General features: G+C 34.8%; 1 protein-coding gene across 3 annotated transcripts in view; it reads right to left on the reverse strand.

The window, feature by feature from the left end:
• Positions 1-18,213, reverse strand: part of ADAM17 (ADAM metallopeptidase domain 17) — a 137,841-nt gene that overhangs the window by 46,201 nt on the left and 73,427 nt on the right. Inside the window, exons 6-8 of one of the 3 annotated variants that reach the window (XM_077153137.1) lie at positions 16,437-16,570; positions 14,589-14,678; positions 1,193-1,306 (exon numbers count right to left, since the gene is read on the reverse strand). In XM_077153137.1, the coding sequence (XP_077009252.1) occupies positions 1,193-1,306; positions 14,589-14,678; positions 16,437-16,570 (338 nt within the window). Of the gene's footprint in view, positions 1-1,192; positions 1,312-13,706; positions 14,307-14,588; positions 14,679-16,436; positions 16,571-18,213 lie in introns of those variants that run through there. The other 2 variants (XM_077153139.1, XM_077153138.1) reach the window with 2 other exon arrangements.

Here is an 18,213-nt window from a genome sequence, read left to right on the forward strand (position 1 = left end):
CAACACCATGTTGAGTGAAATGAACCAGACAATAAAGGGCAAATTTTTTATGATCTCACCGATTTGAAACAATTAGAATAAGCAAACTCCTAGAATCAGAATCTAGAAATATAGATAACCATGGGACAAGATGGGGATAACAAATGAGAAGTTTAGTCTTAAAATACAGGGTTCCTACTTGGAATGATGGAAATGTTTTGGTAATGGATGGTAGTGGTGGTAGTACAACACTGTGAACATAATTAGCAACAGTGAAACATATATCCAAGTATGATTAAAAAGGGAAATGTGAGATTATATATTTCATAACCAAATAAAAATACTTTAAAAATCCATGAAACTTCACTACACAAATAGTGAACCCTAAGTTAAACAAACCATGGATTATAAGTAATAATACAATTCAAAAGCATGCAATCATCAATTGTAACATGTTCCACACCAATGTAAGGTATTAGTAATAGGTGGTATATGGGAATCCTGTATTATATACCTGATTGTTCTGTATACCCAGAACTTCCCAATAAAACAGTTTTTTTCAAAAAAAAAAAGAGATAAACACTTACTTCACAGAACACCATTTTACAACAAAGTAGTAGTACACACAAACTCAGACAATGAAGTCATGTGACAGTATTCTGTTATAAAGCAAGAATTCACATAATATAGAATTTTAATTTTAACTATCTTTAAATTTATCACTAGAATAAAAACACAAAATTAAAAAATTCTGGTAGAGAAGAACTTTCATGGCTCCCAATAGTATTTTTACTATCTACATTTTCATACCCTCTAACTGCTAATTACTGTCCTTAGAGATATACTGGTATGCTTCAGGGAGAACTGAAATAACAAAATGATGACAAAAATGTAGGTATTGGGTATACATGCTATTTTCCAGAGAACACCCATTATTACCTGATTAGATTATCAAATATATAAAGGTTAAGAAGCATTGGTTCATGGAATTTTTCTTTTTCTCAACTTTTTCTGGCCATCTTAGTCTCTGCCCTGCTACAGGGCATTGGGTCAGTGTTCAATCTGCTGAGGTAGAGTATTCCTGGTTTTCACTACCTTTTTTAATATGTCTCTTCATTAAAGCAGAAAGGATGCATATGTTAGAAATCAGAAAGTGATTCTATTGGTAATTAACTCCCTGCTACATCAACACATCCAAGACTTCACAACCTACCTCTAGCAACATCTTCACATCCCAAGCATCCTTTTCTTCATTTGGGTAACTTTTTGCCATATTATAGTGTCTTTGACCAGGTTTTACATTTTCTGGCGACTTGAGAATGCGAATCTATACTTAAAGAGATAATATACTTAGAACACTTTAGAAAAAAGTTAAAAGACTCTGAAATAATACTGTATTGTTTTATCTCTTTAAAAAAGAAAATCTACCATTCTAGAAAAATTGTTTTAGAATCAACAGTCCATAAATTCTTCAACTCTAATAATCAATATTTAAAATCAAACTGATTAGATGGTACTGTGCACTAGTGATTATTCACTTTGAATGGCCTGTATAGTGTACAACTATATCTCAGTAAATGTACATTTTATATGGAATTTTTTTTTTTTTAACATGGGCAGGCACTGGGAATCGAACCTGGATCTCTTGAAATGGCAGGCGAGAATTCTGCCACTGAGCCACTGTCGCACTGCCCAAACATGCATTTTAAAACAAAACAAAACAAAAAAACTGAGGGGAAACTGGGAAAAGGGTGAAGTAACAAGTTCCAGGAATCAGTCCCTACACCCAAACAGCTATTTGACTGGCAAAAACTGTCTGAATCAACGATTTTGAAAGTCTGGGGTCTAGTGGAACACCATGCAGCATGGAGGAAAGAACTAGATAGAGGCTGAGGCTGGTAAACTGGTAAATATCCATGCAGCAGCTTCCATACCATCCCTCAAACTGCCTTGCAGGCAGCAGTGAGAACTGCAGCAAAGGGCTCCAGATACAGTTTACTTGTGCCAGGGTGGGCTTTAAGGAAATTAGTCCACCAAAATTAGGGTGTGTATGTTCTGATAGCGGATCGTTTTTGATGGCTTCAGCAATACTTCAGATTGCTGGGAGCCAGCTCTGAGGACAACCAAGTGTTCCAATTCCTATCCCCCTCAAGTAAAAGTGACAGAGAAGTCTTAAAGAGGCAGTACCTAAGGGGTTTTTATCCCCCTTTTCTCTTTCCATTTTCCATTTGGGAGTAAGGAGTGAAAAAGCTGTAAATCAAAGGCCCCGCTCTTCCGAACTACAAAATGAGAACAACCCCAGCAATACTGGAGGAGAAGGAGAAGTAGATTTCCAGAGTTACAGCAGGATAATACTTAAAATGTCCAGTTCTCAAGAAAAAAGTTACAAAACATTATGAATAGGAAAATACAGCGAAATCATAAGAAAAAAAATAATTTGCCAGAAACTATCCCTGAGGAAGTTCCTACATTAGAACTACTGGTCAATGACTTCAAATCAATTGTCTTGCATATTTTCAATTAGCTAAAGGAATCCATATACAAAGAACTAAATAAAATTAGGAAACCTTTGTCTGAACCAAACAGAATTTATGAAGCTATGAAGTACAGTAATTGAAATGAAAAACTCATTACATGGATACAACCACACATTTGAACAGGCAGAAGAAAGGATCAGTAAACTTGAAACAAGACAACTGAGGTTATCCAGTGTGAGGATCATGAAGAAAAAATAAAGAAAAATGAAGACAGCATGAAGGACATATGGGGACACCATCAAGCAAGCGATCAACAGAAGCATCACTGGAATCCCAAAAAGACAACAGAAAAAGAGAAAGGGGCAGAAAAAGTCTATGAACAAACAATGGTGAAAATTTCCCAAATCTGATGAAAGACATGAATATACAGATCCAGGAAGCTCAATGAACTCCAAGCAGGATAAATCCTATGATATCTCCATCAAGACACATTAGAGTGAAACTGTCAACATTCAAACATAAGGATTTTGAAAACAGCAAGAGGAAAGCAACTTGCCACATATAAGGAACCATTAATAAGATTAACAGCATATTTCCTAACAGAGAACCACAGAGGCTAGGAGACAACGGAATGACAAAGCACTTGGAGAAAAAAACTCAACAAAGAATTTCATACCAAACAAAATTATCTTTCAAAGATGATGGTGAAATCAAGACATTTACAGATAAACAGAAGCCAAAAGAGTTCTGTGGCAGTCTGAATCTATTATATAACCCAGAAAAGCCATGTTCTTTTAATCCTCATTCAGTATTGCTGGGTGGAATCTTTTTTATTGTTCCATGGAGATATGACCCACTCAACCCTGGGGGGCCTTCTGATTAGATGGTTTCTTTGGAGATGTTTCCATCCATTCAAGTTGGGGTTGCTTACTGGAGCCCTTTAAGAGGTAACCATTTTGGAAAAAGCTACAGAGCCACTAAAACCAAAAAAGCCCATGCGGTCGGGGGGGGGGGGGGGGGGGGGGGTAGAGGGAGAATGCCCCCAGGGGAGCCTTATGAATGAGGAGAGAAAGTAGCAGATGTCACCATGTGCCCTCCTAGCTGAGAGAAAAACCTCAAATTTCATCAGCCCTTTCTTTGGAGGTAAGCTATCTTTCCCCTGATGCCTTAATTTGACACTTTCATGGCCTTAGAATTGTAAACGTGCAACTTTAAATTCCCTTTTTTAAAAGTTGTTCAAGTTCTGGTATTGCATTCCAGCAGCTTGCAAACTAAAACAAGTTCATTACCAGAAGACCTGCCCAACAACAAATGCTAAAGGAAATCCTTCAGACAAAATAACCAACAGTAGACAGTAACTCAAAACCAACCATAAGAAGAAATAAAGAACACTGGTAAAAGTAAGTGTATACGTAAACAAAAAATCCTGCATTATTGTACTTTTGGTTTGTAACTATTTCCCCCTGTTCTAGTTTGCTAGCTGCTGGAATGCAATAAACCAGGAACAGAATCACTTTCTAAAAGGGGAATTTAATAAATTGCACGTTTACAGTTCTAAGACCGAGAAAATGTTAAAATTAAAAGTCTATAGAAACATCCAATCAAAGGCATCCAGGGAAAGATACCTCAGTTCAAGAAGGCTGATGAAGTTCAGGGTTTCTCTCTTAAGTGAAAAGGCATGTGGTGAACACGGTCAGGGTTTCTCTCTCATTCAGAAAGGCACATGACGAACACGGTGTCATCTGCTAGCTGTTTCTCCTGGCTTCCTGTTTCATGAAGCTCCCTGGGAGGCATTTTCCTTCTTCATCTCCAAAGGTCGCTGGCTGGTAGACTCTGCTTCTCATGGCTATGTCATTCTGCTCTGCTCTCTCTGAATCTCCTTCATTCTCCAAAATGTTTTTTCTTTTATAGGGCTCCAGAAACTTATCAAGACCCATCCAAATGGGTGGAGACATGTTGTCACCTAACCCAGCTAAACAACCACTCTTGATTAAATCACATCTCCAGGGAGATGATCTGATTACACTTTCAAACATACAGTATTGAATAGGGATTATTCTACCTTTATGAAATGGGATTTTGATTAAAACATGGCTTTTCTAGGGACATACATCCTTTCAAACCAGCACACCTGCCATAAGATTTAATACGAAATGTACAAAATAACATGTAAAAATCTATGTTAATGGGCATACAATATTTGAAGATGTGAGACAATGCAATATAAAAGGGGAGGGACAGAGCTGTATAGAGGGAGAGTTTATAAACTACTGAAATTAGGTTTGTACCAGTTGAATTAGGTTATTAGTTTAAGACTTTAATTATAATTACAAATGTAAGCTCTAGAAAAATAACTGAAACATACAGAGGAAAGGAAACAAGAAGGGAATCAAAGTGGTACACTACATAAACACCAAAAAAAGGCTGTAATGGAGCAATTAAGAAACAGAAAAATATAGACGACATAAAGAATACCAGTAGCTAAATGGCAGAGGTAGATCCTTCTTTCTCATGTATTATCATCAACAACAGATTAAGCTCTCCTATTAAAAGGCAGAGATGGGTATATTACATAAAGAAATACAATCCATTTATATGCTATCCACAAGAGATTCACTTTAGATACAAAGACATAGTAAAGTTAAAAGTAAAAGGGTAGACAGGCTGAGCCACCAATTTTGGGGTTTGTTCACATGAAACTTAACCCCACAAAGGATAGGTCAAGCCTACTTAAAATTAGGCCTAACAGTCACCCCCAAGAGAACCTCTTCTTTTGCTCAGATGTGGCCTCTCTCTCCAGCCAACACAACAAACTCACCACCCTCCCTATCTATGTGGGACATAACTCCCAGAGGTGTGGACCTTCCTGGCAACATGGAACAGAAATCCTGGAATGAGCTAAGACTCAGCAGCAAGGGACTGAGAAAACCCCCAGAATGAGCTGAGATTCAGCATCAGGGGACTGAGAAAACCTTCTCGACCAAAAGGGGGAAGAGTGAAATGAGACAAAATAAAATGTCAATGGCTGAGAGATTCCAAACAGATTCAAGAGGTTATCCTGGAGGTTATTCTTACACATTAAATAGATATCACCTTGTTAGTCAAGATGTAATGGAGAGGCTGGAGGGAACTGCTTGGAAATGTAGAGCTGTGTTCCAGTAGCCATGTTTCTTGAGGGTGATTGTATAATGATATAGCTTTCACAATGTGACTGTGTGATTATGAAAACCTTGTGTCTGATGCTCCTTTTATCTACCTTATCAACAGACACGTAAACATATGGAATAAAGATGAATAATAGGAGGAACAAATGTTAAAATAAATTTACAGTGAGATGCTGGTGACCGGTGAGAGGGAGGGGTGGGGGGGTATGGTATGTATGAATTTTTTTCTATTTTCTTTTTATTTCTTTTTCTGAATAGATGCAAATGTTCCAAGAAATGATCATGATGATGAATATGCAACTATGTGATGATACTGTGAATTACTGATTATGTATGTAGAACGGAATGATCAACAGTTACGAATATTTGCGTTTATTTGGTGGTTTTTCTGTATTTAAAAAAAAATTAAAAAGTAAAACAGTAGAAACAGATATTCCAGATAAATAGCAATCAAGAGAGTAGAAATATGATTGTCAGACAAAACCGACTTTAAGTCCAAAAGAATTATAAGAGGCAAAGAAGGACATTATATATTGATAAAAGGTTAAATCCAGCAAGAAGACATAATGATTATACACATCACAACAGAGACCCAAAATATATAAAGGAAATTTGGCAGAATTGAAGAGAGAAATAGATAGTCTACAATAAGAGCTGGAGACTTCAATACACCAAGTTCAATAATTGATAGAACATCTAAACAGAAGATCAATAAGGAAACAGACGACTTGAACAACACCATTAACGAATTAGACCTATTAGACACTGTGCTAGTTTGCAGCTGTTACGTACCCCAGAAAAGACCATGTTCTTTTAATTGATTCTTGTGGGCGGGACCTTTGGGTTACATTATTTCAACTGAGATGTGACCCAGCCCATTCAAGGTGGCTCGTAATTGTTTTACTAGAGTCCTTTATGAGAGGGAAAAAAGCAGAAAAAGTCAAGAGAGAGTTTAGAGAGACAAGTACTGGAGAGTCTAGAAGAGGACCCACAGAAGCTCAGAGAACCAGAAGCTGGTTCTGGAACCAGAAGCTGAAAACAATGAAACCCAGGGGAGAAGAACCAGCAGATGCCGGCCATATGCCATCCCATGTGATAGAGGTGTCCCAGATGCCAGCAGCCTGTCAACAGAGCCCGGGTATTTACCCGTTGATGCCTTAAGGTGGACAATTTCATGGTCTTAGAACTGTACATTTATAAACTAAACCCCCATTGTAAAGCCAACCCATCTCTAGTATACTGGCAAACCGAAACAGACATATATAGAACAGTCCACTCATTAACAGCAGAAAGCACATTTCTCTCAAATACATTTGGAACATTATAAAAGATAGACCATTAATGAATTTTAAAACATGAAAATCCAATACAAAGTATCTTCTCAGACTGTAAGGGAATAAAACTAGAACTCAAAAGCAGGAGGAAGGCGGGCCACAGTGCTCAGCAGGAAGAGTTCTCGCCTGTCATGCAAGAGACCCGAGTTCAATTCCTGGTGACTGCTCACACTAAAAAAAGCAGAAGGAAAACTGGAAATTTTACACACATGGGGATATTACACAATGAACGGGTCACAGAAGAAATCACAAGGGAAATGAGGAAATATCTCGAGATGAATAAAAGTGAAAATACAACATACAAAACTTATGAGATACAGCAAAGGCAATGCTTATAGAAATTTATAACTCCAAATGCTCACATTAAAAAAGAAGAAAGATCACAGATTAATAACCTAACTTCACACCTAAACAAACTAAAAGAGCAAACTACATACAAAGTTAATAGAAGGAACAGAATAATAAAGAACAGAGCAGAGATAAATGAAATAGAAAATAGAAAAACAGAATCATAAAACCAAAAGTTGTGGTTTTTTTGTAAAGACTAATAAAATTTTCAAAACTTTAGGCAGCATGAGAGAGAAAGAGATGGGGCACAACTGAAATCAGGGATGAAAGTGGGGACATTACTATTCATCTTATAGAAATAAAAAGGATCATAAGAGGACAACACAAAAATTATATGCCAACAAATCAGAAAACCCAGATGAAATGGATAAACGCTAGAAATAGAAAAATCTCAACAGATCTATAACAAGTCAAGTGATTGAATCAATACTTAAAAACCTCACAAAAGAGAAAAGACAGAGCCTAAAGAAACAACGGAAGCCTCAGAGCCAACAGAGAGAGTGGATGTAGATGCCTGGAGAATACTTGCTTTAGAGAAGAGAGACACAGATGATAGGAGATGCTTGGAGATCAGCAGACATCACCATGGGATGTTAAGCAAGCCAGGACCTGGAAAAACCCAACAAGGGAAGCGAAGAGATGAAAGCCAGTCCCAGAGAAGCAAAGTGAAGAACTCCTCCAGGAACAGAGGCTGAAATCAACAGAGCCCAGGAGGAAGGACCAGCAGATGCCAGTTATGTGGCTTTCCAGATGACATAGGTATTCCAGACCTGTCGGCCTTTCTTGAGTAAAGGCTTAAGGAAATTAGATTGCTGAGTCATTCTTCATATTTATGACAACAGGAAGAAGAAATGGTTCTAAGACTAAGAAAAAGAATTAGAAGTAACTTCCAGTCAACTGCATCATTCTTATAAAGGCTCTGAATCTACAAACAGTGATTTCTGAAAACATTAACAAAATAAGCATGACATGGAGATCCAGGATCAGGCATGCCAGGTGTTGAGAAATCAGGAATTGGCCATTGAGTGCTTCATTGAGCAAAGGAATCCACTGCCTTTGTTCAGTAACAATTTCGCAACTCCAGAAGGAATGCGCCCAAAGGAGCTGGAGCCCCACCAGAACAGCTGTCTGTGTGGTCACAAAGGAAATATTTTCACTAGTGATGGCAAATTGGACTTTTTCACAAGCAATAATATCAGCAACCCAATCACCCTGAAAACTGCATGGAGAGCCTGGGAAAAGGGAGTGACAATCACAAAGTTTTCAGAATCACATGATCACATATTAAAAGCTATATAGTTATACAATTAACTTCAAGAAATAAGGCTATTGGAGCACAATTCAACAGTTTCAGTATGTAAGAACTAAGATGCTAAGATGCATAAGCAAATAATGAAGACATATTTTCACTTTCCCATGGAAAAATACGTAGGAGTGGAATTGCTGAGTCATATGCAGCTTGTTGGAACTTACAAACATCCATTGGATGAATGAGGGAATGAAATTCATCTGTCTAAAATTAAAATGTAATAATGGTTGAGTTGTAAATAAAATAACTTTCTTTTGAAAAACAAAACAAAAACCTCTCAACAAACAAAAGTCAGGATGGTTTCACTGCTAAATTCTTCTAAACATTTGAAGAAGATTTAACACTAATCCTTCTCAAACTCTTCTAAAAAAAAAAAATACAAGAGATGAGATTACTTAACTCATTCTATGAGGCAAGCATAACCTTGATATCAAAGCCAGAAAAAGACAGTACAAGGAAATAAAATTATAGACCATTATGCCTTATGAATAAAAATGTAAAAATCATTGCAAAATACTGGCAAATCGAATCCAACAGTATTTATTAAAAAGAATACACACCATGACCAAAAGGGATTTATTCTAACAATGCAAGGATGGTTCAACATAAGAAAACCAATCAACATAATACACCACATTAACAGAACAAAGGAAAAAACCAAATGACCACCTCAGTTGATACAGAAAAGGTATCTGACAAAATCCAATATCCTTTCATGATAAAAAAACTCAGAAAACTAGGAATCTAATTGAAGATTATTAACATGATATAGGGTGTTTATGAAAAACCCACAGCAAATATCATACTTAATGCTGAAAGACTGAAAGTTTTCCCCCTAAAACCAAGACCAAGACAAGGATGCCTATTCTCACCACTGTTGATTAACACACACTGGAAGTTACAGACAGCGCAATCAAGTAAGGAAAAGAAATAAAAAGGCATTCAAATTGTAAAGGAAGAAGTCAAATTATCCTTATTTGTAGATAACATGATCCTATATAGAGAAAATCCCAAATACCCCGCAGTAAAATTACTAGAACTAATAAACGAATTCAGTTTAGTTGCAAGATGCAAAATAAACATACAGAAATCAGTTGGGTTTCTCTGTGCCAAATATAAACAATCTGAAAAGGAAATCAAGAAAAACGATTCCATTTATAAGAGCATATAAAAGAATAAAGTACTAAGAAATAAATTTAACCAAGAAGATAAAAGATTTGTATATTAAAATCCACAAAACATTGCTGAAAGAGATTAAAGAAGACCTAAATAAATGAAAAGACATCACCTGTTCGACTGGAAGAATCAATATTGTTAAATGGTCAATAGTGCAATCTACAAATTCAATGCAACTGCTATCAAAATGCTAGCAGTCTTTTTTGCAAAATGGGCAAGCTGATCCTCAAATTCATACAGAACTGCAAGGGGCCTCAAACAACCAAAACAATCTTGAAAAATAAGAACAAAAGTTGGATGGCTCACACTTTCTGATTTCAAACTTATTACATAGCTACAGTAATTAAAACAGCATGATACTGGCACAAGGATCAGACAAACAGATAACTGAATAGAACAAAGAGTCCAGAGATAAATCCACACATCCTTTCAAAAAGTGTGCCAAGTCTACCCCACAGGGAAAGAATAGCTTCTTCAACAAACAGTGCTGGGACAACTGGAAATTCACGAGCAAAAGAATGAATGTGGGCATAAAGATAGACACATCGATTAATGGAATCAAATTGAGAGTTCAGAAATAGACATGAAGATCTATGGTCAACTGATTTTTTTTTTTTTTAAGTATAATTTTTTTTATGAATTTTTTTTAAACATAACACACAAACATGAACATTCTTACCATACGATCATTTCATTCTTGGTATATAATGAATAACTCAAAATATCATCACATAGTTGTATATTCATCATAACGAAGAACATTTGCATCAATTCAGAAAAAAAATTAAAAGAAAACAGAAAAAAATTCATACATACCATACCCCTTGCCCTCCTTTTCATTGATCACTAGCATTTCAATCTGCTAAATTTAACACTTGTTTCCCCTATTATTTATTTATTTTCAATCCATATGTTTTACTCATCTGTCCATAAGAAAGACAAAAGGAGCATCAGACACAAGGTTTTCACAATCACACAGTCACACTGCAAAAGCTGTATCTTTACACAATCATCTTCAAGAAACATGGCTACTGGAGCACAGCTCTACATTTTCAGGCCTTCCCTCCAGCCTCTCCATTATACTTTAACTAAAAAGGGGTATCTACATAATGTGAAAGAATAATCTCCAGGATAACCTCTTGACTCTGAAATCTCTCAGCCATTGACATTTTATTCTGTCTCATTTCTTCACTGATTTTTAACAAGGCTCCTGAGGCAACTCAACTGGGACAGAACAGTCTCTTCAATAAATGGTGCTGGGAGAACTGGATATACATAACCAAAATAATAAAAGGAACCCTATCTCACACCCTATACAAAATTAATCCAAACTGGATCAAAGCCCTATATATAAAAGACTGTACCATAAAACTCCTACAAGATATTTAGGGAATCATCTTTAAGATCTAGTGATAGGCAGTAGCTCCCTACAACTTACATTTCGTTGCAGAAGCAACAAAAGAAAAAACAGACAAACAGGAACTCCTCAAAACTGAATACTTCAGTTCAAAGGACTTTGTCAAAAGGGTGAAAAGGCAACTAATTCAATGGGAGAAAATATTTGGAAGCGACATATCTGATAAGGGTTGATATCCACCATATGAAAAGAAATCCTAAAACTCAACAATAAAAAGACAAACAGAAATCCAATTAAAAATTGGACATGAACCATCATTTTTTCAAAGTCATGAACAGACATTTTTCCAAAGAGGAAAAATACAAATGGTTATAAAGCACACAATAAGATGAAACCATAAAGAGCTATTTCACACCTAAAAGAATGGCCACTATGCAATAAACAGGAAACTCCAAGTATCAGAGAGGATTTGGAGAAATAAGAACACTTATTCATTGCCAGTGGGAATATAAAATGGCACAGCTGCTGTGGAAGATGATTTGGTGGTATTTCAGAAAGCTAAGTATAGAGTTAGTTCTCCCACAATCTACAATATTGAGTAAATTTACCCAGAAGAACTGAAAGCAGGATGCAAACAGACATTTGTATACCAACATTCATAGCAGCATTATTCACAATTGCCAAAGGGTAGTAATAATACAGGTGCCCATCAACTGACTGATGAATTTTAAAAATGTGGTATATACATACAATGGAATATTATTCAACAGTAAGAAGGAATGAACTCCTGAAGCATGTGACAACATGGATGAACACTGAAATAAGTCAGACACAAAAGGACAACTATTTTAAGATACCACTAATATTAAATAACTATAATATGTAAAGTTACAGATATAGAATCTAGAATATAGGTTACTAGGAAATAGAATGAGGCTAGAGAATGGGGGCAGTTAAGACATGCAGAATTTTTAATTTGATTGAATTTAAATTTGTAGAAATGGATACATGATGGTAGCACATTATTGTGAGTATAATTCACCATGCTGAATTGTGTGTGAATGTGGCTGACAAGGGAAGTACAGAGTCATACATGCCACCAGAAGGAAAGCCAAAGGTTAAAACATGGAACTGTACAATCCAGTAAATCTTGTGGTTGATGATGACGATTAATTGCACAAATATAAAAAATTTCTTCCATGAACTAAAATGAATACACAAAACTATTACCAAGAGTTAACAGAGTAATATATGGGAAAATCACACCTATTGCAAACTATGGTCTATAGTTAACAGTAATATCTTAATATTCTTTCATCAATAGTAACAAATGCACCATACCAATGCTAGTGGTCAACAATGGGGGGGGTGGATAAGAAGTATGGGATGTTTTGGATTTTCTTTTCTTTTTTTATGGAGTAGAGAAAATGTTCTAAAGTTGATTGCGGTGATGAATGCACAACTAAGTGATGATACTGTGAGCCAGTGGTCGTATACTTTGGATGGAATGTATGGTGTGTGCAAATATATCTCAATAAAACTATTTAAAAGAAAAAAAGAACGAATGTGGGCCCCTACCTCTCACGGTATACAAAAAATAATTCAAAATGGTTCAATGTCTTAAATATAAGCGCTAACACTATAAAACTCTTACAACAAAAAAACAGGTAAATATCTTCAAAATCCTGTACTAAACAATGGGTTTTTAGATTTTATACTCAAAGCATAAGCAACAAAAGAAAATAAATAAAATGGACTTCATCAAAATGAAAAACTTTTGTGCAAAGGACATTACTAAAAAAGATAAAAGACAACCTACAAAATGGAAGAAAACATTTAGAAACCATGCTATCTGATAAGGATTTAATACCCAGAATTTATAAAGTGTTCCTACAACTTAACAACAAAAGACAAACAACCCAATTTAAAAATGGCTCAAGGCTCTACAACTAATTGTTGTGCTGTGCTTTGAAAATTATTGCTTTTTTTATATATATGTTATTTTTTACAAAATTAGGAAAAAAAAAGGCGATTGTGATGATAAAAAAATATTTATTCCTTCTAGCCTCCAATGTTCTAGAGCAGCTAGAAGGAAAAATCTGAGATGATGGTATGGTAGCCCATGACAAACTTTGGGATCTGTCCTACTAGTTGAAGAATATTTTGAAAACTAATGCTCTTTAGTTTGCTTTGTAGATATATTACACAACAAAAAAGTAAAAAAAAAAAAACAAAAAACAAAGAACAAAAGTAGGCAAGGGATAAAAGAAATACAAATCCCTCTGCCACACTGCAAAAAGTTCAACCTCAATAGTGATGATTAAAATTAGAATTTAAAAAAAGGTAAAGGATTTGAATAGACCTTTCTCCCAGGAGGATATTCAAGGCCAATAAGTATATGAAAACATACTTCACATTATTAGCCATTAAAAATGCTAATTAAAACTACAACAAGATACCACTTCACACCCACTAGGATGGGAACTGAAAATAAGTGCTGGTGAGGATACGGAGAATTGGGAACCCTTGTATATTATAGGAAATGTAAAATGGTGCACCCACCATGAAAACAGTTGGTGGTTCCTCAGAAAGGTAAATGTAAGATCTCTCAAGTCCAATCCAAAGAATATGTCCAAAAGAATTGAAACCAGGGACTCGGACCAATACCAATGATCATTACGCCTTTATTCACAATAGCCAAAAGGTGGAAGCAACCGAAGTGTCCATCAATAGATAAATGGATAAACAAAATGTGGTATATATCCATACAATGGTACATTAATCAGCTATAAAAAGAACAGAAGTGCTGATACTTGTGATAATATGAACAAACCTTGAAGACATCACATTAAATAAAATAAGCCAGACACAAAAAGACAAATACTGTACGATTTCTCTTATATGAAATAGAATAAGGAAATTCAAAGACACAGAAAGCAGAATGGTGATTACCAAGAGTAAGGAAAAGGGAGAATGAGGAGTTAACACTAAAATGGGTATGAGTTCTGAATTAAGATGATAAAAATAGTCTAGAAACAGTGATGAAAGTTACATGGTAGTGCCACTGTACTTAATGTCAAAGAATTGTCATTAAATTGGTTAAAACTGTTTTTATATATATTATCGCAATAAAATAAAATTAACTATAAAAAAGAGGACATTAATATATCATTGTTGAACATACTCTTTAAAGAGATGAAAACAAATCAGAAGTAGATGTTTGGAAAAAGAAATCTAAAGATTCTGCATGTATATATAAATGTCTTACAAATAAATACAGTGCTTTTGACTGCACTTTCTAACTAAGGATTCAACAATATGTGCTAGGTGCTATGAGAGATACCTATTAGAGTTGAAAATTTTTTTTGGTTTTAAAGACAAGTGACAAATGTTTATGTCACATAACTTAATTCAATAATATAAGCTATATCCGTTGATAAATACCTGCTCTATCTGTATTCCATAACCTTTGAAACCCGCATTGTCCCATGAAGTATTCCGATAGATGTCATCAACTCTATCAATTAGCTCTATCTGTGTATACAAAAGAGGGAGACAATGAGAGATACATTATGTAATCTTTACCACTCTTTGCAATGTAATACAAAATTCATGGTGATAAAAATCCAGTTTAGAGAATGACCACTGGAAAACTAAAATTAAGATGTTAGTATTTATCACAAACAGTTTTAGCAATCATTCCTAGTTCCAATCTTAAAGTATAGTTACCAGAATGAAACAGTTGTAGAATGTTCGCCAAATTTCAGGTCATCAACTAGAACCAAATTTATCAAGGAACACGCTTTTTTTAAACTGCCATTCTAGTCAACTACGAAAATCAAATTTGATTTACCCTGAAATATTTCCTTCTAAGAAATATTCTGTCTTCAATCTGTCTCTTGGCAAGTACCTCAAATGTCTTCCCCAGAAATAGGAATAAAGGACAGAATAGGAATAAAGAAATAGGAATAAAGGATGCTACCCACACATCTCTACTCCCACCCAGCAAAATTTAGCATCGAGGAATGGGCAGAAAGAGGGCTAGGAGGAATGAAATACATTTCACCATTCCTCCTTTCTTCTCTTTTCTGATTTTGGGATGAGGGGGTTCCTAGCGAAAAAAAGGACAGTATAATAGCCAAGAAAATTCAAGATGCAGGAAAAAGAACAAAATTCTAGTGAGTATTTTTCCTCAAATAAAATATTTTACTGTTCAAAAACTGGATTGATGAAGTTTCTTCCATCAACTGTGAAGCAATTTATTGGGCTAAGAAACTGCTCTTTGCTTTTAAGCAATTATAAGACTAAGAAATACAATTTTTAAGACCAGACCTCTCATTACATTAGTATTCTTGGTGTAACGAACAAAGAAATAATTAAAAGGAGCCCCTTATTACAAAATCTAGTATGAGAGAAGCTTTTTTCAAGGAGGGATCTCTCATATAGAAATAAGAATTGCAGTGACTCTTACAATAACTTCATTCACTTAACATGGAATGGAAGGGGAGGATGAGGGAGGACAGAATGGTAAAAGCAAGGCAATGAAAAGATGTCTTTACTACAGTAGTCTCTTGGTTCAACAATAGCTGCATTCTCTTTTATTCCCTCACGAATATTTTGCTTAATGCCAAGTTATGATGAATGAGGTCATATTATCCGAAAAACGCCAAAGAAATATGATTCCTCTGACTTTAAAAACTGCAATATTTAAATGCTTAAAAATCCAGTTCAACATTTCTTTAATCTCTCCCTCATATCTCTGCTCTGGACTTAGTTATGACCATGAAAGTTTCACCTATCTCACTCAGCTATATTCCAATAATTAATTCTTTAATTCAGCATAAACAAAACCAACCCTCCTCTTCAATATACATGTGCAAAGACATACACACAGGTTCATATAAGCAGATTTTTTTTGTTTTTGCTGAGGCACAGCCATACATGTGACAACAGGATCACTGTCATTCTAGCAGTGATTTATTTAAAGAGCTCAGTTGTACAGAAAAGAGAAGCTAAGTTACGAACTCTCCCCCAAGCCTAATATGCATAAAAATTCTAAGAAGCAGAAAATAACAGCTGAAAGGCAAAATGTGTTTTCATAAACTTGAAACTAGAATTTCCATACTATATGGTAAGAAACTCAGAGAACAGCCCTCAAATATTTTAGGAAAATAAAAGAGTATCAGAAACAGATCTGGCTTCAGTAAGTTTCAAAATCAGCAGGTCTTTTCTTAAATAGAATTTGCCTACCTTCCTGAATTTTCCCATTCAATTACCTTATCAAATACTTACTAAGTAATTTGTAGTTGTACTTTCTTCCCCTCTGCCCATGTATTTGTAAAAACGATGATCTGCTACCACCAATAATTTACACGTATTCTTCAGGGGATTAGGATCAGCTCTTCTCTTCACCCGGTGAACAAGCTCTAATATGAATTTGTATGCACTATTAAATCAAAATTCATCAAAACAAGGAGTTTTTTTTATAATAACACTTTAAATCTAGTATATATTTTTATATAACATCATTCGAGCTAGTATTCTTAAGGGTTTCTTGAACAAGAACAAAAAACTTCAAGACAGAAAAGTGAAAATATAAGGTTTTAGAACTACAGAATTCAAAACCCAAAGAAAAGGAAAACTGCTTCCTTAAATTTTAAAATAAGAAAATTTTATAATATATTTAATAGAACTTTTCCTGGGCTATTAAGCCTTCCTTTTCTCTTAGAAGTAGTTCACTAATTAACCAAAGCAATGATACATAGTATCAAGATAACCAAACATTAACAATGATTTTGTTAAAACAAAAAGACAACCCAATTCAAAAATGGGCAAAGAATTTGAAGACACATTTCTATAAAGAAGATATACAAATGGCTAATAAGCACATTAAAAGATGTTCAATGTCATTAGTCATTGTAACACAAATCAAAACCACAAGGAGATACCACTTCACACCCATTAGGAGAGCTATTCTTTAAAAAAAAAAAATGGAAAATAACAAGTGTTGGTTAGGATATGGGGATGTAGAGAAATTGGAATCCTTACACATTTTTGGTGGAAATGTAAAATGGTGCAGCTGTTGTGGAAAAGTTTGCTGGTTCCTCAAAAAATTAAGCAAAGAATTATCTTATGACTCAGCAATTCCATCTCTAGGTACATATCCAAAAGAATTGAAAACAGCCACTCAGATATTTGTACACCAATGCTCAGAGCAACATTTTTCACAACAGCCAAAACGTGGACACAATGAAAATGTCCATCAACAGATGAATGGATATACAAAATGAGGTATATATACATACAATAGATATTATTCAGCTCTAAAAAGGAATGAAATTCTAATACATGTGTCAACATGGATGAACCCTGAAATCATGACAATGAATGAAGTAAGACAAACACAAAGAACAAATATTGTATGATTCTATTTATATGAAATATTTAGATTTAGCAAATTTGTAATTAAGATTAAGACGGTTTCTGTTTGGGATCATTAAAAAATCTTGCTAATGCATGGTGGTGAGTTGAGGTCATGAAAAAGTCTTGGTAAAGCATGGTGCTGCTGGTAGCAAAACACTGTGATTGTAGTAAATGCCACCGAAATGTATACTTAAAAATGGTTAAACTGGGTAACATCTATGTTATCACAGTTTTAAAAAGAATTTTGTGTTAACAGATTCTTTTGTCAAACTGTTTCTTCATTTATACAATAAAATGACTAGTATTTTCTAAGATCTTCAAAAATGAGGACAGCAGAACATCTCTCCAAGATGGTTATGGGTTTTTTTTAAATAAACTTAAATGTATCTGTCCCAAGATTGATAAGCTTTTTCTATTTTAAACAATATGGACCTTTCTTGCTTTCAATCTCTTATAAACTCTAAAGGCTATTTTTCCAACAGTATTATTCTGTCATTTCTAAATAAGAGCAAATGAATATTTTCGTTCAGATCATTCAGTTTCCCCTTTCCTTAATTTTTTTTTAAGTCCAATCTTTATTGTCCCCATTATTTTCTAATGTTTTCAGTTCTCACATTATAGATGAAAGAATTAAGAATTTCTGCAA

Source organism: Tamandua tetradactyla, chromosome 3, assembly GCF_023851605.1.
Source record: "Tamandua tetradactyla isolate mTamTet1 chromosome 3, mTamTet1.pri, whole genome shotgun sequence".
NCBI classification, from domain to species: domain Eukaryota; kingdom Metazoa; phylum Chordata; class Mammalia; order Pilosa; family Myrmecophagidae; genus Tamandua; species Tamandua tetradactyla.